The 27,211-nt window shown below is 41.1% G+C and overlaps 1 protein-coding gene across 3 annotated transcripts in view; it reads left to right on the forward strand.

The window, feature by feature from the left end:
- Positions 1-3,894: 3,894 nt before the first annotated feature.
- Positions 3,895-27,211, forward strand: part of atp10b (ATPase phospholipid transporting 10B) — a 51,970-nt gene continuing 28,653 nt past the window's right edge. Inside the window, exons 1-5 of one of the 3 annotated variants that reach the window (XM_077235873.1) lie at positions 3,895-3,940; positions 4,035-4,580; positions 23,431-23,635; positions 25,198-25,283; positions 26,519-26,625. In XM_077235873.1, coding sequence (XP_077091988.1) covers positions 4,171-4,580; positions 23,431-23,635; positions 25,198-25,283; positions 26,519-26,625 — 808 coding nt within the window. In that variant the 5' untranslated portion in view covers positions 3,895-3,940; positions 4,035-4,170. Of the gene's footprint in view, positions 3,941-3,965; positions 4,581-23,430; positions 23,636-25,197; positions 25,284-26,518; positions 26,626-27,211 lie in introns of those variants that run through there. The other 2 variants (XM_077235874.1, XM_077235872.1) reach the window with 2 other exon arrangements.

Consider the following 27,211-nt stretch of genomic DNA (forward strand, 5'->3'; position numbering starts at 1 on the left):
GACTGGTGAGCCACAACTTTAAAATCACCTGCCTATTATCCTGTAGGTCCCTCTTGTGCTGTTAAAACAGATCTAATGTGTTGAGGCATGGACTCAAAAAGACCTCTGAGTGTGTCCTGTGGTTTTTGGCACCAAGACATTAGCAGCAGATCCTTCAAATCCTGCAAATTCCGAGGTGGGGCCTCCATGGATCGGATTTGTTGGTCCAACACATCCCATAGATGCTTAATGGATTGAGATTGGGGAATCTGGAGGCCAAGGAAACACCTTGAACTCTTTGTCATGTTCCTCAAACCATTGCATTCCAGTTTTTCGGTGTGGAAGGCTGCATTATCCTGCTGAATGAGGCCTCTGCCATCAGGGAACATTATTGTCATGAGGTGGTGTACATGGTCTGCAACAATCTTTAGGTAGGTGGTACGTGACAAAGTAACATCCACATGAATACCAGGACCCAATGTTTCCCTGCAGGACATTGCCTAGAGCACCACACTCCCTCCACCAGCCTGCCTTCTTCCCATAGGACAGCATTACGTTTGCCAGCAGTCTGAGCTACAGTAGCTCTTCTGTGTAATAGGACCAGACGGGCTAGCCTTCGCTCCCCATGTGCATCAATGAGACTTGGGCACTCATGACCCTGATGCTAGTTCAACGGTTGTCCTTCCTTTCACTTTTGGTAGGTACTAACTAGGGCTGCACGATTAATCGAAATGAAACCGCGCACGATTTGGTAAAGTCTGCGATTATTTTATGCGCAGCTTGTCAGTAAAGCACGGCTCTCGCGCAACCAAATATGCCCCGCAGAAGTAGATAATGGATGTCATTCCAGGAAATCCCTATGGGCATCATAATATTGCTGTAGCTGAATGAACAGAACCGGGTGTTCATTCGGACCGTTAAATGTTTTGGAGATGCTCTGACTCGGTCCTCCAGACATCACTATTTGGTCTTTGTCAGAGTCATTCAGATCTTGGCCATTTTACCTGCTTCCAACACATGAAATTCAAGAACTGAATGTTTACTTGCTGCCTAGTCTATCTCACCCCTTAAAGGTGCCATTATTACTGTGGTATAAATTCCCCTACAAACCTGACTAAAGCATCTCCTAATCGACACCCAAGCGTAGAGTCTCCTAATCAATGCTTACAAATTTATCCTCTAGTGCATCTCCCGATCGATGTCTAGCTGAGTCGGACGACGTCTCGTCCCTTATGAACACTATCACTTGGGAATAAGGTCTCTAGTGCTCCACTAACCTGCTGTGCAGCCGACAGACAGACTCCAGACAATGCCTTTCAATATTAATCACGGCCGGGAGGATCTCGGTCTAATTTCAGAGAGAATCCATAAAGAGTACAACAGTTTTTGTAGAATAGGAGCATGGCAAATGTGACATGACTCTTTACATAACTTTTCTCCAATATGATTTGTTCTTCACATGTATAACTCTCTGTTACTAGGTAAAAGCAAATTTAGATTCTTTGATACTTCAGCTTGTTGTTGGGGTCATGAAGTAGTTAGATAGTAAAACTAAACAGCTGTCTCCGTTTCCCCTTTTGTTATATTCAGGCACACTAACTTTGTCCCAAGTGTTGGGGTACTTAGTATTCAAAAGCATATACATTTTATTCCTGCTGGAAAAATAAATGTTAGTTGTTTAATTAAAAAATTTAGTATCTAATACCCAGTTATTGTAATTACTATAAGTACATAGTATGCACATGGGGAACAGGACTGTAAAAGGAAGTGTTACCCACTTTTCAGTAAGGTCTCATTAGTGATCAGTAGTTAGTTATTAACCAACAATTAGAAATACATTTGTTACAGTATTTATTAATCTTTGTTAATGTTAATGAAGATCTTTTTGATGAAATCTGAGAGATTTCTGTCCCTTCATTGACAGCTACGCAACTACCACTTTCAATGCCCAGAAAGGTAGTAAAGACATTATTAAAGTAATCCATGTGACTCCAGTGGTTTAAACTCAATTTTATTAAGCAACGTTTGTTTGTTTGCGCAAAAAAACAAAAAACAAAACATAATTTGCCACTTTATTTACAAAATATGCATTGTGGTGCCGTCATGCGTGTTGGAGATTAATATTTGGTTAATATAGTGATGAATTATGTTATTTGTGCAAACAAAGCACTTGTGTCGGTTAATAAAATTGAGGTTAAACCACTGGAGTCACATGGAGTACTTTAATGAAGTCTTTACTACCTTTCTGGGCATTGAAAGTGGTAGTTGTGTAGCTGTCAATGAAGGGACAGAAATCTCTCACATTTCATTAAAAAGATTTTCTTTTGTGTTTCGAAGATGAACGAAATTCTTACAGGATTGAAATGACATGAGGGTGATTAATGTTTAATTTTTGGGTGAACTAACCCTTTAACTAATGTAAACAAATGAAATCTAATTGTGAAGTATTGCCACTTTTATGTTGCAAGTAATTTGTCTTTCAATTTTAACCTGCGACTGCATAGCAATGCACTTGAAGCCACTCAGAACACTTGAGCAACCACATAGTTGCAATGCATGTCAGAACAAATCTAGTTCTCTTTAAATTTTCATCCGTCACTTCTCTCTCGATGTAAGACTTGACAAACCTCATCATTATCGCACATGTAATGTATAGATGTTTTGTATTAGTATGGGCCGAGTGGAGGTGATGATAGACAGGATTTATTTTTGTACTCGTCTCAGGTGAAGTGACACATAGGTCTTAACAGTACTGCAGGAAATGATGACATCCGCCTGCAAACAAGTTTGTCTTCATTGCATGGGCACGACATCACTTACTGGCTTAACCCTTAAAATACACAGCTAGAAAAAGGTTTAGACATTTAATTCTTCATCATGACTATTTTCCACATTTTATAATCATAGTAAAGTTGTTGAAGTATGAAACGAAAATGGAATTATGTGAATAATGTAGCGCTCAAAAATGTTAAACAAGCATTTGAGTAGGTACCAATTTATATAAGCAATTATTTCACAGCAAAAAAAAACTATGTTCTATGTAGTATGAATATGATCAGGACGTACTACATTCGCCATGTCATTGTCATGTTACCTACCAGCGTCAGTTACGTCGCTTCACTTCCATTCACAAATCCTCTTCTGTGTCCTCATGGGATAGTAAAGTGTCCATCATATGCACACTTCAGAACCTCGCCGGAAGTAGTGGCTCATCCGGGTACTTTTTTCCTACTCTTTTATTAATACTTCTTTTGTCACATACTGTTTTTCACCAACTATATAGAAGGGAAGTATGCGATTTCAGATGCAGCCACTCTTTCTCTAACTAGCCTCACATGGTGCATCCTGGGATGCATTTGAAACAGAACTGAAAGAGTTCACATGAAGACAAGAGTTGGGTTTTTTTCTAGCCGCTTTTCCTTCACTATTTTCAATTAAATTATAAAATTATATATATATATATATATATATATATATATATATATATATATATATGATACAAAGCTGTCACTGGGGTGGTACACTTTAGGTACTATTATGTACCTTTAAGGTATTCATTTGCACCCTTCAGGGGTTAAAAAACGTACATTTTTTGAAAAGATACCACTTCAGCTTTTGTACCTTTTTTTTAAGGTAAGCATAAATCTTCAGAGCATATCATTTTACAATTTTCTTTTTAACTTAATTAACAAAATGTCCAGGCGTCTGACCGGTATTGTGAACACTGTGTCTCTAGTGAATATGCACTATTATTTATGCAGATGACTGCAGTGAGCTTGAGTATATCCTGCTCAGAGCTTTGATTAATGTAATTGGGTCACTGGGGTGCCGTTGTGTCTTTGAATCTTTATTTCCAGCTTTGATTCTGGCGCTGTATCTGTGGCATACGGTGCTCTGACAGCATACCTTCACCTCAGACAGGTGTTTGTTCCCATAGAGGGCGGTCAGGGGAGTTTAACAGGTGTAGTCTCAACCCACATTTTCTTGCTCTCTCTCTCTCTTCGCTTTCTAACTCACTCTCTCTTTCTTTTTCTCCGCATTTCTCACTCGTACAGGTGATGTGAGAGGCATACAGGGCAGCTTCTTATAAATTTTGGTAGGTGTGCAGGAGGACCCCCAAAACTGCAGGATTCATATTAAAGCTCCAGATCTAAGTGTCATGCAGGGCAGGTTTATTTTGGCTGAGACATCATGACCTGGACAAACCCTCTGACCCTTCTTCGGCAGGGCTGGGCGAGGCACAGGGACCGGGACAGACCCATCAGGTTGGTGGTCTCCAACCTTCCCTTTGAAGATCTGAAGAAACGTGACCAGCCGAACCGTCAGTATGAGGGCAACGCGATCACAACCAACAAATACAGACTTTGGTCTTTCATCCCTATGAACTTATTCGAGCAGTTCCACCGTATGGCCAACGTTTATTTTGTGGGCCTGGCCATCTTGAATTTCGTCCCGGTGGTGAACGCGTTCCAGCCGGAGGTGGCTCTCATTCCCATTTGTGTCATCCTGGCACTGACCGCTGTCAAGGATGGTTGGGAGGATTTCCGGAGATACCAGAGTGACCAGCAGCTCAACAATATGCCTTGCTTCATATTCAGCAGGTAAACAGCTTGCACGTCATTGGTGTAATAACTGTGAAGTGAAAATACAGTATATGATTAATATTTATAAAATAGTACCATTGAAATATATTATAGGGTTGTCAGTTGAACATGTTACTTTAATGTAGCGGTTCTCAACCTTATTGCCCCCTGTTGTAGAACATAATGTTCAAAGCCCATTCAAAAAAGATATTTACAGTAGGCCTATTTCTTCTGTAATTATGATAAAGCTGATTATTTTTCAAACTTTTATTGACATATTGAATTAATGTAGCTAATAAAATTTATTTATTAAATAAATTAGCCATGCTTCACTCTAACTAAAATGAAGTTATTTTAAAACAAGCAAAATGAACACTATAAAAAAGTATTTTTCATGCACCCTGCATTCCATAAGGCACTTTCTTACCATCGGATCAATTCTGAAATGCTGAAAAACTAAAAAAATAATGCTGAAAATAAAAAAATAATGCTGAATGCTAACAAACAGTGAGATGCAACATTTAAATGGTTCATTTACACAACACATTCAAAAATTGCATTAAAGGTGTCATGACATGGATTTTTTTTTATTATTATCTTAATATGTTCCTTGAGGTCACTTATAATGTTAATACTTTTTTTGCACACACACACACACGCACGCACGCACGCACGCACGCACGCACGCACGCACGCACGCACACACACACACACACACACACACACACACACACACACACACACACACACACATATATATATATGTATAAGTATAAGGGACTGAATGCTAGTGGGCGGGGCCTATGGTGCGATGATTCGTCATTGTCTATAGCTCTGGAGGCAGTCATACACAAATATACTTGCCCATGTTAAGCCACAGACCCAGCTGTGAAACTTGCAGGATGGTTTAATGATACAAATACCTCTTATATGTACATTTTATTTTTACAAGTTTGATGTCTCATGTCATGACCCCTTTAAAAATCAATAGAATGGAACATCGAAATAGAGAGCAACAGTCAACAGTCTTTAACGAAGACTTAAAAAAAAATCCCATTTGGAAACATGAAAGAGAAACATACTTCTGGAACCAGCACAGTTGAAAAAGAGGGCTGGTGCTAATGCACTCTGTTCACCTTTCGCTGGGAGTCTGGTTGACAGGCGATCTGACCAATCATAACACTGAATCCACCATTTTGTCTGACAAACAAACCAGACAGGACAGTTCAAAGATTAACGATCGGTGGACTTCAATTTGAAAAATGGTGTCTTGACATATTTTCGCGGTTGAAACAACATACCTTCTGATGTTCATTCATGCTTATTTTGTGCTATAACTAGTAGGACGAGATGATCGGTTCACGTGCCGCTTGAACTGAGGTGCTAAAGCGATCTGTCCCGAGAACCACAAAACAGTATTTAGGGGAGACCGGGGATGGTTGTAACACGGGTTAATTGTAAAACTTCCAATTTCTTCAATCAGGAACAAGTTACAATGTTAACCTGATTCACTTCACACATGCTCGGTTTAGTCCTAATTCCAAATGTGAGTAAGTAGAGCCATGTGGAAACCACGACAGATTTTAAAGCAGAAAAACTAATTTAAATGTAAGAAAGTAACTGTTTATAGAGTATCTGTGTAGTTTTCAGTACTAATGTTTTGGCTGTCAGATGTAAGGTGAGCTAGTTCATGGCTACAAGACATGGGTTAGTTGTATCATCAATGAAGCATGTTACAACCTACCCCAAGTACATTTTTAGTTGAATGTATATGCTTTCTTTGAATTTCAGTGTGGCTAGTTCTTGGAAGAGAAAGACAAACTGAGGGGTGTCTCTCAGCATTTTGAAGAGAGCATCAGATGCTGTGTAAGAGCTGGGAAAGTCTGTAAGATCTGTGGCAAAATTGTATGGCATTTTATTAATGCCAATTATGACTGACAGTAACAAACATTCTCACACACACATGCAGATTATTCAGTTATTAATATGATGATGCTAGTGCAAGGGTTCCCAAACACATTTTCCCCCATAATCCTTATTACATTTAAATTTAATCTATATAACCAGGCAAGTCATTTAAGAACAAGTTCTTATTTTAAATAACAGCCTGGCAGGAGAGTTAAAATCTCCTGAAAAACATACTAAAATATTACAATACACACACAGACAGACAGACAGACACATAGATTCATTTAAAACATTTACCATACAGGTTGTGATAAAAACACTCCCTAATATTTTTTTTAGTGCAGAGATTGAAATAAATTACTCAAACTCCAATGATATTGTAGCGCATTCCAATCATTTGCAGCAGCAAAACCAAATGTTATATTATAATTTCATAATGTTATATATCTCACCCCAGGGTTTGTTACAACTTAACCGGACTCTGGGGGGACTTGTAACATTTCACTCGTGTTTGAAACCAAACCATGCATTTTCTGTTTGTGCTGCAAAGATAACAGCTATGTCATTTAATAGCTGACACTCGTAACTAGTTTGAATCCCATTTTAAACAAAAAAGAACTCCAAGATACAGCCAGAAATGTCAATGTCAAAATGTTACAACCATCCCGGTCTCCCCCCTATTGTTTGAATGTCTTAATGTGACATAATTTGAAAGCTGAAACATTGTTTCACACCAGAAGTAACTATGTCTTGTCGGTGCGTTGTCAGTATTGTTCACTGCGTGAGAAAATTATGTGTGACGTGAGAGAGCGTCATGGCTTGTTGAACCTAGCAACAGTAACTAAGGGGTAGGGGTCTTTGCAAAGGGTCAATTGCAAGACACATTTTTAAAAAGTTAATCATCTTTTCACTAGCATCTTAAAAATGCGCCCGTTTAGGATTTATTTACATAGACTAACATAATTAATGAATACTGTAGTGCAGATGGATGAAACAGCTCATAAATCATTTAGCTGTCTGAACAGAACGGTTTCTGCATTCCTTGTTAGGTGTATTACACCGGAAAATTGGTAGAGGTTTTGATAAATATATAAAAATAAATAAGATGAAGTTGCTGGTGACTATACAGTGACTACATCAAATGTCTTTCTTGCTCTCTGCACTCTTTCTTGCCTCTCTCTCTCTCTCTCCCCCCATCTTTCTGTGAGCTGTGTCGTGGTGCAGGCTCACTTGAATTTGTGTTTCACTTCATCTGTGTTTCGAAACCCCATGGGAATTTTTGACCTAGAAATAAAATTTGTGTGGGAGATTTTTTTCCTTCTTTTGAAGAGCAGCACAATGTCTTGCATCCAAACGCATTGTGTGCATTTTGACGAGATCCTCATCATTGTGTTGCATCAGAGGAGTAGACAGAGAGGCATCATTTAGATCTATTTTAAAATGACTGAATAGCTGGTGGGAAAAAATAATTCACCACACTTGAGAGGTGGAAGGACTGAGAGACTAGGGGCTAGCGAGCGAGAGAGAGAGAGATAGAGAGAGAGAGAGAGAGAGAGAGAGAGAGAGAGAGAGAGAGAGAGAGAGAGAGAATGAGAGAGAGAGAGAGAGAGAGAGAGATAGAGAGAGAGAGAGAGAGAGAGAGAGAGAGGGAGAGAGAGAGAGAGAGATAGAGATAGAGAGAGAGAGAGAGAGAGAGAGAGGGAGAGGGAGAGAGAGAGAGAGAGAGAGAGAGAGAGAGAGAGAGAGAGAGAGAGAGAGAGAGAGAGAGAGAGAGAGAGAGAGAGAGAGTTTTCGCTGCAGTCACAGGTACACCCTGAGATATATTTTTACTTCCAAAAGAGATTCCAAATCCATCACTTATTGCCATGGTTACTTAGTCTCTTTCATTTTATTTTGAGCTAAGCCGCTGCTCCATTTTGTGATTCCCGAAGTGTTTCCTACGGGGGAGCCCAGGTGGCCCAGCAGGACAGGGGCAGGAACTGGCTCGGGTCAATCGAAACTCAAACTGTCCTAACGTGCCGGTCATGCCCAGAGGGGGTGTTAGAAAAACTACCCCTTTTGCCATTTCTATTATTCACAATATGTTCTTTGCTGTTGTTTTATTCATGTCTCAGTTTTGGACAGCTGGGTTGTATTATATTCAGATAATTTTAACATGAATTCTAAATGTATTTATTTATTGACCATATACATTTACTTGCTTCTGGTCTTATAGTAATATATCAGTGCATGTTATTCCAAAAAGATTGTTTTTCTTCAAATCTTTTGTCTTGTCAGTAAAATGGAGTGGCATTACAGTGGATGCAGCTTACGTTGTAGCTTAAATATATGTTGTAATCATACAGATGCAGGTACATAAAATACAGTTGTGGTCAGAATTATTGGCACCCCTGGTAAATATTGACAAAGATGAATCTGCATTGTTTATCCTTTTGATTTTTTATTAAAACATTTTGCAAAAATCTAACCTTTCATTGGTAAAATAATTGAAAGTGGGGGGAAACTCATATTATGAAATAAATGTTTTTTCTTCAAAACACGTTGGCCTAATTTATTGGCACCCTTATATTCCCATTAATATTTACATTTGTTTTTAGCACACATGAGTGAGGAGCATGAAATTATCTAGCTATGACTTCTTGTTTCACAAGAGTATAAATATGAGGAAACACGAAGGCCAAATTCCCTTAATCATCCATCACAATGAGTAAAACCACAGAATATAGTTCTGATGTGCAGCAAAAGATTCTTGAGCTTCAAAAAATGGGTAAGAAAAATTCCCATTTCCACCATCAGGGCAATAATTATGAATTTTCAATCAACTAAAGATGTTACGAATCCGCCTGGAAGTTTATAATTCTATTATAGTGTCTATAATGTCTTAATGCGGTGCGGAGGAGAGTTTGAGTGTCCAAAGACTTTTCAAGGATCACAGATGGAGAATTGCAGAGATTAGTTGAGTCTTGGGGTCAGAGAGCCTAAAAATACAAATCAAACAACCCCTACATCACCAAATGTTGTTTGGGAGGGTTTCAAGAAAAAAACTCCTCTTCGCTCTTCCAAAACAAACTCCAGCAAATTCAGTTGTCATGACTGGAACTTCAGCGGGACCAGATTCTATGGTCAGATGAAACTTAGAAAAATAACTTTTTGGCAGCAAACACACCAGATGGATTTGGGGCAAACAGGGATAAGAAGTACCCCATGCCCACGGTTAAATATACCACTGGATCTTTAATGTTGTGGGCCTATTTTTTTGCTGGAGGTCCTGGGCATCTTATTCAGATACTTGGTATCATGGATTCTAGCAAATACTAACAGATAAAAAAATCAAAACCTGACGGCATCTACTAGAAATCTTAAAATGGGCTGTGGTTGGATTTTCCTTCAGGACAACGATCCAAAACAAACATTAAAATCAAAACAAAAATGGGTCACTGAGCACAAAATGAAGCTTCTGCCATGTCCATCCCAGTCACTTGACCTGATCCCTAAAGAAAATGAGTGGGCTGAACTGAAGAGAAGAAGCGCCAACATGGATCTGGGAATCTGAAGGATCTGGAGAGATTATGTATGGAGGAATGGTCTCTGATCTCTTGTCAGGTGTTCTCCAAATTATAGGAGAAGACTCAGAGCTGTTATCTGGGAAAAAGGAGGTTGCAAAAAGTATTTAATAAAAGGGTGCCAATAATTATGGCCAAGGTGTTTGGGAGAAAAACATTTATTTCATAATGTGATGTACCCCCAATAATTCTTACCACTGTATGTATAGGCTAATATATAGGTTCGTACACTGATAAAAATGGTAACCTAAAAACGGTCAAAATATCATTATAACATAACATTTTGCCTCAACAAAGTCCTAATTACGTCTTATTAATAGTTAGTAAGGTAGTTGTTAAGTTTAGGTATTAGGTAGAATATGGTCATGTAAAATAAGGCATTCATATGTTCTTTAATAAACAGCCAATATCATAGTAATGTGCATGTTAATAAGCAACTAGTTAATAGTGACAATTTGACCCTAAACTTAAGCTTTACCCCTTATTTATACAAATCAAACTGGTTTTTAATTACAGTATAAGTAGCTCTTTACGGTAACAACTGTAGGTTGCCACTTTTTACAGTGTAAGTGAAGGAATTAGGATTTTGGACAGTCTTAAAGTAAGTGATGTTGCGGTAGGTATTATTGTGTGTAGAATCCTGAATTTTCCGGCCTTATTTTGAGATCTTAGTCAATACTTTTTGAAGCAGGCAGCACAATACCGTATTCCAACTTCCTTTGCTGATCTGTGGAGTTTCCATACCACTGTGTGATTGAAAAAGTTAATACGCTTTCCATCGGTCTTTGATACCTCAAAACTTTTTGAGCTGTCATAGGAAGAAGAGCCTTTGGTGAGCTTTTTTGATGATGTGAGTTCATTTCAGCACAAGGTTGTTAGCACAGCACCATTCAGTTAGAGATGAGACCTCATTCCTGTAACCCTATCTGTGATCAGATCAACCAATGTAGCATTTTGGCATGATTGAATTAAATGCTAGCCTATATGAGGTACAGAGAATGCATGGATAGCAGTTTCTTCCAGCTGTTGAAAATTCTGTTTTAGAATTTGGAATTTTTCACCTTATTTTTCATTGTGAAAGTATAAACTATTTGCTTCAGATTCATCAGCTGCTATAGGTAGTGATGGGTGCTTTTGAAACACTGCTTTGTGATGCTTTGTAGTTCTGTACGTCAAAATCTTTTAAAAACACTGCAGGTAACCCTTGAACCGGTTTCTAGGGTTATTTGGATCAGTTTTGTTATGTAAACATTTTTAATGGCATATTTGTATAAGAAAAAGGGAAGAGTAGTAGTAATTAATTGTCTCTTATTGGCCTGATTAGCCAAGCCCTCTGAAAGCACACAAAACAAGACAGACAAATTCATAAAAGAACAAATATTAATAAAGTTATTTGATGATTTTGTAAATTACATTTAATAGATTAGACTTTCAAGAAAACATTTGCAATTGGTTAGTAAAAGATATATGCATGTTTGGTTTGATAATTCGTAGTATTTACACTGTTCTGACCTGCAGGTTGCCAACTTCTGGTGTTTTGAGCGCTTCGAAACACTGAATCATTCTGAGAAACAATTGGTTCAATTGATTCAGAGTTTAGAAATTCTCAGTTTCTCCCATCATTAGCTAAATAACTAGAAGAATATCAAGTGTAGTAAACTGTAAAACTATTTGAGCAACAAATATGTGTTGATGATCATGATATATATTATTATAACAAACAAATATTATTATAACAAACACCAGTTTATAAAATCATGATTTTCAGTCACTTTTAATATTATGCCAGTAGGTGGGTCATTAAATCGTAATTTTTTTTAGCTGATTCGTTCAAAAACTCTAATTCATATGAGTGAGTCATTGAATCATTTACTTAACCGGTTCATTCGCTGATTCGTCCAGGAACGAAATACCAGCACAATGTGTGCTTACAGTGTCAGTTGAATCTGCTGTGGCTTTGCAGTGTTTTTGTTGGCGGGATAAAAACAAAGTAACTGGCAAAATGGAAGTAGCTCAATATTAAGTTCTTGTTTATTGAATTGTTATGCCGTAAAAGCAATATTAAAATCACAATAATGTGATATTGCTTAAGTATGCCACATTTCGTAAATAAAATGCATTTTTAGTCTTGCATGTGATTGCAAGAGAATAAATGTACAGGCAACATCTATTGTGCTTATGCACTATGATGCATGACAACCAGTAGCGATGTTTTCATTCAGTTTCTTTGCTAGGGCTGCTTTCTCTTTATGACATTGTTTTATCATGCTGGAGTTTCATACCCATAAATAAACAATTCAATTTCAAACGGTTCCCAGCAGTCAGACAATCCCTCGTTCCGCTGGCTCCACAAGGGAACCGTCTGTCTGAAAGCAACAATATCATTACGCTAATCTAATACTTCACACGCTTTTGCACTGTACAGTGTTGCTAATGCTTGTAATGTGCACGTTTCCCTCCCATATTCGGACTGAATGAACCGTGGTGCTTTCCTCCAGCGGTTATGATTGATTAGTTCCTATTCTACCCCAAAGGGAGAGTGTTTTATAATATTGTTCACACACATAGTCGAACCCCCTTTCATTAAAACAGCTCAGGGCAGACAAAGTGATGCTTATTCCATCTTAGCTGTTTAATTCTGTCCTGCTGTGGAATGTTTAAGAAAATAAGCAGCTAGTCATCACATTCATTTAGTAAACAGGATTTTTACAGTTTCTGAAGAAAGTTTGAGTCATGCTTATACATGCAAATCTAACCACCATGATGATAGGGTGTTGTGAATGATTGCCAGGGTGTTGCTATGCAGTTGCTAACATGTTCTCGGGAGTTGCTTGGGTGTTGCTAGAGTGTGCTAGATGGTTGCTAGGTGGTTGCTGTCTAGATATGGGATAGGTTACTCAATGAAGTGTAATAGGCCTACTTAGAGTGGTTTCCAAATCCCTAATAATAAGTATGATCTAACTGATCTCGACACCCAATGATTGCCCTGCATTTGCATGTATGGAACACATCAGAATTTACTTTTTGGCAACTATTACTATTTTGTAATTAAATTTACATTCAGCCGAAGTGAGAACATACATTTTTGCAATGTACATATTTAATTAAATGCGAAATCTCTTTGGTTATGTTGTGTTGAAAAATTAGTGGTTTTTTTTTAGTGATTTTTTTGTAATATAAGTTACTATAGTAATAGCTATAAATTATGCATAATTGCAAGCAAATAACCCCAATCCTAACCCTAACCATCTAGTAAGTACAAAGGGTTAGTTCACCCAAAAATGAAAATTCTGTCATCTTTTACTCAACCTCATGTTGTTCCAAACCCTTAAGACTTTGGGTCATCTTCAGAACACAAATTAAGATCTATTTGATGAAATCTGAGAGCTTTCTGTCCCTCCATTGACAGCTACACAACTATCACTTTGACACTTTAAAAAGTTAATAAAGAGATCGTAAAACTAACCTATATGAATTGAGCGGTTTAGTCCAAATTTTCTGAAGAGACTCGATCGCTTTTCTTGCGGAACCTCAAACGTGCTGCGTGACACGAGAACCTTGTGATGAACCTCATTGGTTCTTGCTCGTCAAGCGACATGCTTGAGCTTCTGTTTACCAAAACTGATGTGTGAACTTTTTGAAGCGTCAAAGTAGTAGTTGTGTAGCTGTCAATGGAGGGACAGAAAGCTCTCAGATTTCATAAAAAAAAATTCATTTGTCTTCCGAAGATGAACGAAAGTCTTACGGGTTTGCAACGACATGAGGGTGAGTAATTAATGACAGAATTTTCATTTTTGAGTGAACTAACCCTTTATTAATATTACTCAGTACTTAAATGTATTATTACACCTTTAAAATAAAATGTAACCCTTTATATTTGTAAAATCACTCAAAAACTCCTTAGTTCTGCACAAATCACTAAAACTGAAATATTTTGGCTTCAAAATGTTGAAATTCATCAAAAAAGGTGACTTTGGGGCACCATTAATTTTGTACTTACAATAAACTGGAACACAATCGGGGACCTTTGGAAGTTCAATTCAAAATCCATTCGCCTCAAATTCTTAGGGGGCACTTGCTCCCGCCTCCCGACATTAATAGTGATGCATGCTTTACCAAACACCCCTAATACCTAAAAAAAGGCAGGTCTGGGCTTGTAGTCTATAATCAGGCTCCTGCACAAATGTGTGGAGAGGAGAGGGGCAGTTGGCATGGAGGAGGGATGCTGGAAGAATTGTCAGGAGTGTGGCAGGTAGTTATTTATAGATCCCTCTCCTTGTGATAGAACATACTGCCCCCAAACTTTCATTAAGAAATACATCTGCTGCAAACAATGGCAAACTTTAACAAAATAGTTGCCAGGCTGGCCGACTTCACGAGCTTTGAAGTTTACATGGCATGCATTTGTGTAACAAAAATGTGAGTAGGATGCAGTGTAAGTGATGCCTCCCTTCCTGTTGAGTCACGCCGACCTTGTACAAATGGTTAAGCTTTAGCACAGTACATGCACCTTTCCCACATACTGTATGGGTCGTCACGCTTCTGCTAGAGCACACATGACCTAATGTCTTGTATGCATTTATTTGGCCTGATGCCCGTCATGAGAACTAGAAGAAATTGTGGTCTCTCCTGCCATTTACCTTAGAGGAATGCAGAGATGTTGGTGGATTAGATTGAAAAAAGATGCTTTGAAATGCTCACAAAAGCATGTGGATTCACCTACTCGTTCATAGTTCACGTGTGCCATGAATATCAAACCAGAGACACTTGAATTCAAAACATATCTGATGATAGGATGAGGACTTTCTGTTTGAGAGTAGAACCGGTGATTATGATTGATTATGATGAAATGATAATGATCATGATCATGATGAAATTGCCTGCCACACACGATCATGTTTTATCTTCAGCCACTGTAGTTTTTCACTTTAATGACGCTGTGTGAACGTCACAAACTGAGTTAAAATTCAGCGTGCACTGGAATGCTGTGAAATGGTATAAGGTGTTCAAAATAGAGTATTCAAGAGCAGGTGTTTGTCTCACACATCATCATTTCTTCACACTTTGACTGACAGTTAAATGCCAGAAATAGACGTCTCGCTAATCACAGACTGCAAACAGTGAGTCCTTCTGGAGGAGCGCTTCCTGCAAGATTTATCTCACGCCACTATCTGAAACAGACATCAGGCACTTCATTCAGAGAAATGCTTGCTTGGCACAAAACAGAAGTCTTGCCTGATTTGGGGAACTAATATTCTTTTGTCAGCCATTTTATTAGTAAAAAAAAACATCATAATTAATTCATTTTCTGTCATTTGGTGGTATAATTGAAATGGATTTAGGTTTGCATGTAGTAAAAGAAGTGGTTTTGTGGGCAATATTTGCCAGCAGTGGGGTTTGAATAGTAAATTTATCCATAATTTGACAGCGGTAAGTTGTGTCGTACTGTACCTCAAAATCTAGAGAAAAAAACCCCAGAAAAATTGCTCATTATTGTAAAGCAAAATAAATCTCTTATAGTAGTAACGTGAAAAATTATAATAAATATTATTTTATGTAATACAGTAAAAAATACTACATTGAATTAATATGAATCTTATATCATTAATTGGGCTTATTTGTTAAAAAAAATTAATGTTATAATACAAAAAATCTCATATTACTGTATTGTGAAAAAATATATTTCATAATTTTTTGTGATACAGTAAAATACTATCTTGCATTAATGTGAATCTAATGTCCTTCATTGTGATTCATTGCTATAAAAAACAGTTTCACAATGTAAAATAATCTCATGTTACTGTAATGTGAAAAACGTACTCGGTTACTAACGTAACCTCGGTTCTCTCTAGAGAGGGAACGAGTTCTGCGTAATGGGGAAAACCTCTTTTCCACGAGATATTGAAGCCAAAAATTATCCTTTAATTTTGATTAATGTAAAACGCTGTGCGGCAGCGTGCAGACATAGGCAAGACGGGTCGCGCGCCTATTGGCTGCCCTGCGGCAACAGCAGCAAGCCTATCGAGAGAGGCCCTGCGTGACGTGACATCCAATGGGGGTGCTTCGCGCCCATTTCGTCGCGTCCCGCCAGAATAGGCGTGGCCTTGGCCTATAAATACGCTCGACAGGCTGATACAAACTGGTTTTCATCGCTGAAGCGAACCAGCGCTGTTGTATGCACGGCAAGATACGCAGTACTCGTTCCCTCTCTAGAGAGAACCGAGGTTACGTTAGTAACCGAGTACGTTCTCTTATGAGAGTATCTCTCGTACTGCGTAATATCTTACGCTATGGGGAACACAATGCAACAAGCCGTGCGTACTGGGATCCGACACCAAAGTCCCAAGGGCAGTAGCCCGGGGCTCATATAGTGCATAATCACCGTAGACTCACAGAGAGTCGGAGAAGAGAGGCTACCAGCATCATTCCCCACGAAATAGCATCCCATAGGAGCTAGTTATGTCAACAGTATATCCCGCAGACGGGGTGAACGCGTTCAGCCTGAACTGGGCAAAAGTACGGGCTATTCAACACCCATGGAGCTGTTCCATCGATCAGTGAGCGATACTCAATCAAAACTCAGCATTCTGCGCCGGCGCAGCGGGACAGATAGTACCGAATTCTAGACCGACAGCAGCTTGGCCTGTAAGGCGGGAACTTCTAGGTTATAGAACCTTATAAATGTAGACGGCGAGGCCCAGCCCGCCGCCATACAGATATCATGCAAGGAAATCCCACTAGACCACGCCCACGAAGAGGCAACGCCTCTCGTGGAGTGCGCTCTGACACCCAAAGGACATTGCAGGCCCTTAGAAGTGTAAGCCAGCGCTATGGCATCGACTATCCATCTGGATAGGCTCTGTTTTGATGCGGCCAGTCCCTTGGAGCGTCCGCCAAACAAAACAAAGAGCTGCTCGGTCTGCCTGAAGACAGACGAGCGGGACACAGAAGCTCTCAGCGCCCTGACGGGGCAAAGGAGATTAGCATCCGCTTCCTCATTGTTCACCGGGAGGGCGCACAGGGAAATAACCTGGGCCCTGAACGGTGTGTTGAGGGATTTTGGCACGTACCCGTGCCTTGGTTTGAGTATGACTTTTGAGTCATTAGGCCCAAACTCCATACAGGACGCGCTTACTGAAAGCGCTTGTAAGTCCCCCACGCGCTTCATTGAAGCAAGAGCCACAAGAAATACCGTTTTGAAAGACAGGTGCTTCATGTCTGACAAATGGATTGGCTCGAATGGGGCACCTTTCAGGGCTTCCAGAACCGTAGAAAGGTCCCACATAGGGACTGAGGGAGGTCTGGAAGGATTCAGCCTCCGAGCTCCCCTGAGGAATCGCACGACGAGGTCGTTCTTCCCCAGTGAGTGGCCAGAAGTCGGTTTTGCAAACGCCGTTATGGCCGCCACGTATACTTTGAGCGTGGACGGGGTTCTACCCTTATCCAGCAGCTCCTGAAGGAAGGAGAGCACTTCCGTAACCCCGCAGTCTACCGCTGAAAAGCCCTGAGCTTGACACCAGGTAGAGAACACTGACCATTTCGAGGAGTAGAGCCGTCTAGTAGACGGGGCCCTAGCCTGCGTGATCGTGTTTAACACTCCCTCCGGGAGGTTAGCGGGTACCCGTTGATGGCCCACACATGTAGGGACCATAACTCCGGGCGAGGATGCCAAATCGAGCCCTTTGCCTGAGAGAGGAGGTCTCTCCTCACCGGTATCGGCCACGGGGCAGTGCTGGTCAGCTGCATCAGGACTGGGAACCAGGTTTGGTTCATCCATAGCGGAGCCACAAGCAGCACTGGGCATCCATTTTCCCTGATTCGTTCCAGCACTTGAGGCAGGAGCGAGATGGGGGGAAAAGCATAGAGGGGGCATCGGGGCCATACGTGGGCCAGCGCGTCCCTGCTCTTGGAGAAAAAGTTCGGACAGTGAGCGTTTTCCTGGGACGCGAACAGGTCCACCTGCGCTCTGCCGAATGTCTCCAACAGCAGTTGGATCGTATGCGGGTGCAGCGACCATTCCCCTGCTGGGGCATTGTTTCTGGATAGGGTATCTGGTCCCAGATTCAGGTGACCAGGCACATGCGCTGCTTTCAGTGAAAGCAGGTTGTGCTGAGCCCAGTCCAGGAGGCGTTTCGTCAGCCTGTAAAGGCTTCGGGACCTGACGCCGCCCTGGTGATTTATGTACGCCACCACTGACATGTTGTCCGACCGGACTAAGACGTGGCAGCCTTTTATCTGGGGACAAAAGTGCCTTAGCACGTTGTCTACTGCCAGCATTTCTAGACAGTTTATGTGTAGGAGCTTCTCCCGTTCTGACCACTGGCCAAAGAACGGTCTGCCCTCGAGCAGCGCTCCCCATCCCGAGGTGGAGGCGTCCGTGGAAACCACCATCACACTCGAGGGAGTCCCCAGACTCACGCCTGACTGTTACCAGTCGGCTTTTTTCCAAGGTTTCAGAGCCGAGACGCATTTCCTGTCGACCCTGAGGCGAAACAGACAAGCGGCCCAAGCCCCGGGCGGAACTCGTGCTTTCAGCCATAACTGCAGTGGGCGCATGCGAAGCAGGCCCAGCTGAAGTACTGAAGATGCTGAGGCCATGAGGCCCAGCATTTTCTGAAACCGTTTGAGCGGGACTATAGAGCCGCGGCGGAAGGATTTCACGGCGCGCTGAATGTTCAGTCCTCGCTCCGGCGACAGACGTGCTGTCATAGACAGCGAGTCCATCACTGTTCCCAGAAAGGAGATTTTCTGGCTGGGAGACAGCGAACTCTTCGCCCAATTGACTGCGAGACCCAAATTCTCGAGATGCTCGAGTAATGCGGTCTTGTGTTCTATGAGCTCTGATCGTGATCGAGCTAGAATCAACCAGTCGTCCAAGTAGTTCAAAATTCGCATGCCCTGAAGTCTCAGGGGTGCGAGAGCCGCGTCCATGCACTTCGTGAATATACGGGGTGCTGGAGACAGGCCGAACGGTAGGACTGTGTATTGATATGCCTGGCCCTCGAAGGCGAATCTCAAGAATCGCCTGTGACGTGACGCAATCTGTATTTGAAATAGGCGTCTTTCAGATCTATTGACATGAACCAGTCTCCCTGGCGCACGTGCGCGAGGATTTTGCTGGTTGTCAGCATTTTGAACTTGCGTTTCAGAAGCGCTTTGTTCAATTGTCGCAGATCTAGAATGGGTCTGAGACCCCCGTCTTTTTTTGGTACCAGAAAATATCTGCTGTATACACCCCCTTCGCTCTGAGCCTGAGATAAAGGTTCTATGGCCCCTTTGCTCGGTAGTTTCGCTATTTCGGTTCGAAGTAGATGAGATACTTCTTGTCCACCGTGGTTTCGACACGCGCCGTGCAACGGCGGGGACGTCGAGCGAACTGTAGCGAATAGCCTCTCTTTATAGTGTTCAACACCCATTCTGATACCCCGGGAAGCATTGCCCATGCATTCGCGTGGATAGCTAGAGGCAGAATGATATCCGGGCTCTGGCCGCGGCACAGCGGCGGCTGCAGAGCTTCGGTGTGCTGAGACATAAACACTGTGTTTAAAGTGTGCGAGGCGGGGTGCGCGCCGATCACGGCGGGCAGCCTGTTCGCACTCGCTTTCTCTATGACAAATTGTGGAGAGAGAACGAGCGGGACAAACCCCGTAGGGTTCAGCGTGTCTGTGAGTGAATGTGGGCGCGGGACAGCGGGCACATTTACTGCACTGAAAACACCGTCGGCTTGCGCTGACTGAATATGTGTTGGTTTAGTTTTTACAGAAACCGTGGGACACGCACTGTGTAGTGTTTGTGGGCACTGTGTCGTGGGCACATTAACTACATTTGCACAATCGACATGAGTCGATTTTATTTGTGCTAGCCCTGAACTGTGGCGGGCTGTGTCTGTGTGTGGGAATGGGCACTGTGACGTGGGCATTCTTACAACACTCATAACACCATCGGCTATGGCCGGGACACCAGAAAATACACTCTTTATTGGATTTATCTGGGTAGCCGTAAAAACGGCTGTTGTGTGCAGGCAAGCGGGCAAACGAACCGACTTGTTGACTGCTAAATACACTGGAACAGTCACATCGCATGGAACTGGACGAGCGAAATGTTTTGGTGAAAATCCGGCCGCAGCGAGATTTGAACACCGTCGCTTTCCTAGGATGGCTAGGAAGGCTTTGAGACCTCGGGCTTGATCTCAATCCTCGGCCGGGGCCCGCGCTGAGGGGGGCGGCGTCCAGCAGAGCGAGAGCGCGGTCTCTGTTCTCGGGCCTGGCGGCGCTGAGAAGCGGCGGTGGGTGGTGCAGGCTGTGGCTGTGAGCTACGGGCAGACAGCTGTATCGAGCGACCTGCTGCGGAGCTAGAGCGCTTCGGGAGGAAGTGCTTCATAGCCTGCGATGTCTTCTGAACCTCCTGGAATCTGTCCGCGAAATCTTTGACGGCAGATCCGAAGAGGCCCACTGGCAAAATGGGCGCGTCGAGGAACACAGAGCGCTCCGAATCCGTCATTTCAGACAGCGTTAGCCATAGGTGTCTCTCAGCCACAGTGAGAGAGGCCATGTTCCGCCCAACGGCCTGTGCAGCAGATTTAGCGGCGCGAAGAGCCAGGTCTGTAGCGCTCCTTAAATCCGCAACGCTGATCGATCCCACGCCTTCCTCGTCCATTTTTCGGAGAAGGTCGGCCTGGAAGATCTGCAGGATGGCCATTGTGTGTAGCGCCGACACAGCTTGCCCGGCGGCGGTGTAAGCGTGTCCGTGCATGGCTGACGTCACTCGGCAGGCTTTAGATGGCAACACCGTCTGTGCTCGCCGTCCAGCAGAGGGCGGGCAGAGATGTGATGCTACCGCTGCTTCCACAGGAGGAAGAGAAAGGTACCCTCTGTCTTTCGCACCGTCCACAGTGGAGAATGCAGCAGAGACAGATGTACGCATTCTGGCCGAGAAGGGGGCGTTCCAAGACCTCGCGACTTCTTCGTGAAGCTCAGGAAGAAAAGGCGCGGGTCTGGACTGTGATGGGGCGTGGTCCTTCTTGAGGAAACATCCATCCAGTCGGTTGCGCGGGGGTTGCGCGGGCGCCTCCCAGTCGAGGCCGAGGTTGTCGACGGCTTGAGAGAGCAGACGCATCAACTCAGACTCAATGCCCGCTCTTTTCCCGGAAGGCTCGCGAACAGCGGAAGGGAGGTCCACAGAGCTCGCCCAATCTTCGCTGTCCGACGCCAGGATAGAACAAGCCTCGGCTGTTTCGTCGATCTCAATGGCGGAAGCGGTGGCAGACGGCGGCCGCTGTCCATCGGTGAGTGACTTGAGCGATGCCGGCGAAGCTAGCGGGCGAACCGGCAAGCTTAGGCGGGCAGGAGAGGGCTCGGGAACGCGCTGAGCGCGGCGCTTTTTACGGCGCGGCGTCGCAGCGGGTTGAAGTGCAGGCTCTGAGAAGGATGCCAGGCGACTCCTCAGAGTCACCATAGGCATTAGCTCGCAAGGAGGGCATCCGCCGTCGACGAGAGCGAGAGCTGCATGATCCTCACCCAGGCAGGAAACGCAGATGACATGACGGTCCCCGTCGCTGAGTGTGGCTCGGCACGAGCCACAGGATCTTTGCATCTTTAAAAAGACGCTTGCTCTTTTAGAACAGATAGAAACAGAGATAGAGTGTGAGTCGCAGCAGCGAACACACACTAAGCAGTGAAAAGGATATGAACGCCGGAAAGCGTAGCAGGTACGGCGGCTGAAGGCGGCGAGGTGCAGGCCAGCGACTTCAGGCTCGAAGGCTCGTCCCGCAGAAGGCTTACAATCAGACGGCGCGTCTTCTCACTCCGGATCCAGCGATGCAGTAGTGCTTCGCTGAAGAGTTGAAAAATAGTTTGTATCAGCCTATCGAGCGTATTTATAGGCCAAGGCCACGCCTATTCTGGCGGGACGCGACGAAATGGGCTCTCGATAGGCTTGCTGCTGTTGCCGCAGGGCAGCCAATAGGCGCGCGAGCCATCTTGCCTATGTCTGCACGCTGCCGCACAGCGTTTTAGATTAATCAAAATTAAAGGATAATTTTTGGCTTCAATTTCTCGTGGAAAAGAGGTTTTCCCCATAGCGTAAGATATTACGCAGTACGAGAGATACTCTCTAGAGAGAACTACATTATATATTATTATTTTTGGTAATAGACTAAAAAATAGATTACACCAATATGTATATAATGTCCTTAATTGGGATTATTTGTTATAAAAATTATCTCACAATACAAAAATCTCATAGTACTGTAATGTGAAATATATATATAATATTATTTGTTCATACGGTAAACATATTATATCACATTAATGGCAATAATGTCCTCAGTTGTGCTTAATTGTTATACAATATAATGTCACAATGCAAAATAATCTCATATTACTGTAATGTGAAAAAATATATATTATTGTTTTGTTGTAATACAGTAAAGTATTATACTACGTTAATGTAAATCTAATGTCCTTTATTGTGCTTAATGGTTATTAAAAATAATGTCACAATAGAAAAAAATCTCATATTACTGTAATGTGAAAAATATATTTTTTATTATACATTTTTGTGATACAGTAAAAATACAGTATTGCATTAATGTGAATCTAATGTCCTTAATTGTGCTTAATTGTAATAAAAACAATAAAAATCTCATTACTGTATTTTGAAAAATATATATTATATTATTGTTTATACAGTAAACATACCATATTACATTAATGACAATAATGTCCTTAGTTGTTCTTGATAGTTATAAAAAATAATGTCACAATGCAAAAAATCTCATACTCCTGTGATTTGGAAAAAATATATACAGTAAAAATACTGAATCCAATTAATGTGACCTGGACATGTTTTTTTGTCAGACTGCATTCGCGTAACTTGACAGCGATGTAAAGAGAACATGGGAGCTGCACCTGAAGTTAAGCTTCTCCTCTGCTGTACATCAGGCTTTGTGTGTGAGGTGTGACAGTGACCTTTCTCAAGAGGGCCGTCAGTCTGTGAAGAACCAACCCAACCCAGTTGTGCGTGTAGAACCGCATACCTGACGTTCACACCGTGACTGCATATTTCACTGTGTGCTCTGTGTTGACAGCTGACATTAAAACATAATTGAAGATGCAAACTCATAGTTTTATTGTTTTAGGTTGCACATAATAAAACCTGTAGATTGAGATGCCTAGTTTTTTTAAGATGCATAACATGCTCAAAATAGCAATTAATGTGTCCTGGATTGCTTTTCATAACATTAATTTTTCTTACATATATTATGCTGTCTACATCTGTGTATTCTTCCCATATTCATTTTATATGCGTAGTACATTTATATGTACTACGCAAACACCGAACCCCCGCGCAGCTTTAGAAGAGGTCCGTGTGAGGCATTAATTCTCGTCCTCTCACAGGAAACAGATGCGTTTGGTGAAGAGGAGATGGAAGGATGTACGGGTGGGGGATTTTGTGAGAGTGCTCTCTAACCAGATCATCCCAGCTGACATCCTGCTCCTGCACACGTCCGACCCTAATGGAGTGTGCCACATGGAAACAGCCAATCTGGATGGAGAGACCAACCTCAAACAGAGGAGGGTGGTGCCAGGCTTTTCTACTCTGGTAAGTGCGCTGCCGATCACGAAATACCTTTGGGAGAAGTCTAAAGCTTACAGCTACAATGAGCCCATTAGGACACTCACTGTGTGCGCCACAGTTGAATATTCATAAATGTCAGTAGCTATCTTTCCATTTTTTAAAAGTCGGATTAATGTAATTTAAGTTGAAATGACTAAAACATCCAAGTTGGTTGTACTTAAAAAAATTTAAGGCTGCAATTTTTTTTTTTTTTACAGTACATCCAGCAAGTCGAAGAGAACAAAATCACATTTGATAAACTGGAGCTAAATTTCACTAAGAATATTAGGAGATGCCACTGTATATGATAATTTTTACATGTAAAAAATCAGTGCGCAGATGAAACGTTATCTTGGTTTCAGAGGCAGATGCTGCTGTTTGGGAATGCAGTCGTGTAAAAGAGTTCTGGGAAGAAATTATACTGAAACTCTTTGATGTCAGACTTTGCTCAGGCATTTCAGAACAACAAAAACAGCATTCCAGGTGCTATGCCAAAAATAATTTGGTCCGCTGGTTAGTCCAGTTAGGTTGTTCCTTTTGCAAAATTACTTAATATATATTTTTTAAGCGCATTAAGGTATTTATTCTGTAAATGTGTTTCCATCATAGTTTTCTTATCGGATACATTTTTGTATCGGACTCAAACGAGTGTATTAGTTTTTTATGCACATTTTTTGAATTTATGCGCGTCTTTGCGTTTCCATGCGATATCACAAAATATGCATAAAAATAGGTGTTTAAAGTATTAAATCAAGTGGAATATATAGTATTATATAATATAACTATAACTATAATTACCGGGACTGTTAATATGGCCAACAGAAGTATATTCCAGAAGTTTCAAGAATTAAATAATGTTAATAAAACAGTTGTGCTGCTTAATATTTTTATGGTAACCATGATGCATTTTTTTCAGGATGATTTAATGAACAGAAAGATAAAAAACAGTATTTTTTTTAAATAGAAACCTTTTGTAACATTATCTTTTGACATTTGTAAAAAAAAAATTCCCCATTTTCAATCAATTTAATGCATCCTTGCTGAACAAAAGTATTAATTTCTTGCAAAAAAAAAAAAAAAAAAAATTTAACTTAGTGACCCCAAACTTTTAAAGAGAAGTGTATATAATTTTTTGTTTTTTAAATCGCCATCCTTTTATAAGTCTTTATTTTTGATAGCTTCTGAAGGTTCATTATTCACGTCAGGTCACAAAGTTTATAAAAGCATAACTCTTCATTATGAGTCAGCCAGATGTCAATAGATAACTAAAAACTCCCAAACACTCACATACCTGACATACAAGTCTGAGTGGCACACAAAACACGTTACACTGCCTTCTGTCTTTGTACATGTACAGGTAGGTACCGGTAGATGTTTTTTTCTTGACCATGTGTTCCCGACTGCTCGGTTTGCCACGTGTAGCTTTACTGTCAAACAGTGGGACTCGTTAGACAGCCCTTGATAGTCAGTTAAAGTTACAATGTAATTAAAAAAATGAGGATATAGAAGGAGAAAATCATGCATGGCATCTTTCTCATGTGTTACAGGGCAAACCATTCCAACCTCAAACATTTTCCAGTACTGTCGTGTGTGAAAACCCCAACAACAACCTCAACGTGTTCAAAGGTTATGTGTGAGTATCTGAAATCAATTTCACTCAATTTCATGCTCGATTAAATACATCACGACTCTATCGTGACTGCCTCTTTTGTCAGATCCACACCAATGAGCAGAATTTGTTTGGCCTTCACATCTGTCATTTCCTAATCAGGGAAACTTCTTAAACCCTCTGATGCATCACAAAGGATGTTAACGTCTCTATTTTTTTTAAATTAAAAACAAGTACATAACCATTACCAGTTTTCTTGTGAGAGGTACACATCTGTCCACTATAGAACTATAGAAGTCATAATTATGGGATGAAAAGTCAAAATGATGACATAGAAAGTCACTATTTTAAGTCATAATTTCAACTTTATCTCATAATTTCGACTTTTTATCTCATAATTACATAAAAACTAAAAATTAAGAACTTAATTTAAAAGTCATAATTTTAACTTTTTAATCTGATAATTATGACTAAGTGTATTATAATTTGACTTTTTATCCCATAATGTGGCATAAAAAAATAAAAATTGATTTTCATCTCGTAATTATGTCTTAATTTTTACTTTATCTCATAATTTTAACTTTTTATGTCATCATTTTGAATTTATCTCATAATTGCAGGGGTTTTATCTCATAATTACGACATAGCGTGTCACAATTTTGACTTTATTTCATAATTTCAGCCTTTTCATAATTTCGACTTTTAAATCTCATAAATATGACTTAGTATGTCATCATTTTGACTTTTTATCTCATCATTTTGCCTTTTTATCGCATAATTATGACTTACTATGTCATTATGATTTACCAAAGGATGAAATGGGCTTCCATAGTCCACTGCAATATATTTCAGAGGTTGATGCATCAGCAGTTGCCATGCCATCTGCCATGTTCAATTCATCTTGTTATAAATAATAAATACAAAATATAAAAAGGACATTTGTCTACAATAATGGGTAAGGCTCAAAGATCATAGATATAACATGTACCTACACCAACATCAGAGGGTTAAATTGCCGTTGTAAAGTTTCCCCACACAGCCTGGACATAAAGTAGGCTGAAAAACCGATTTGGCCCTTTTTTGGTCCCGTTGCCGTCATATTAACTGGTTTATCACGCTGAGAGATGATTGTGATGTTCCCAAGCATTATAAAGCTCTTATCCTGCTCTTCCATTCAAAGACGGGCCCGTTACTCACGTGGCACACACTGAGGTAATTAGTCTGGGTGACTAAGGAAGATGCTGTGTTTGATGTCACAGGGAGAGGCCTGATAAGAGGAGAACAGGCTTCGGCATCGATAGTCTTCTGCTGCGCGGGTGCACGGTGAGAAATACTGATGACGCAGCAGGAATAGTGGTGTACGCAGGTACATTTCATCATCACATTTCACATACCTTCCACAGTGTTCACATGGGACACACTAAAATACACTACATATACAAAATATTGTTTATTTTTTTCAATAAAGTAATGAATCATAGTAACGTCGTACTGCATACTTGAAGATTTCTGTAAATGCTGTTCTTTTGAACTTTCTATTCATCAAAGAATCCTGAAAAATCTATAATATTATCCAAAAAAATATAAAGCAGCTGTTACGGCGCAGCAAGGACAAAGCAGAGAGTGTTTAATAATCCAACAAACAGGTAATCCAGGGTAAACTCAGAACTAGGAACAAGGTATTCAGAACTCAGACTACAAGCAACATTAAACAACGACCGACAAACAACAACTGAAGAGCAGGGGTTTAAATACACAGGCAAACAAGCTAAACAAGATAACAAGGGGGCGGGGCTAATTAGAAACACCTGGAGAGACTAATAAACAAGAAAAACTACAAAGGACTACAAAACATAGCACAGAACAGGAATAAACAAAAGTCCAGACAAGACAAGGAAAACATAAGGCAGGAATCGTGACAGCAGCACAACTGTTTTCAACATTAATAATAT

The sequence above is a fragment of the Siphateles boraxobius genome, unplaced genomic scaffold (genome assembly GCF_051911475.1).
Source record: "Siphateles boraxobius isolate OS27281-9 unplaced genomic scaffold, OSU_SipBor_1 2, whole genome shotgun sequence".
Classification (NCBI taxonomy): Eukaryota; Metazoa; Chordata; class Actinopteri; order Cypriniformes; family Leuciscidae; genus Siphateles; species Siphateles boraxobius.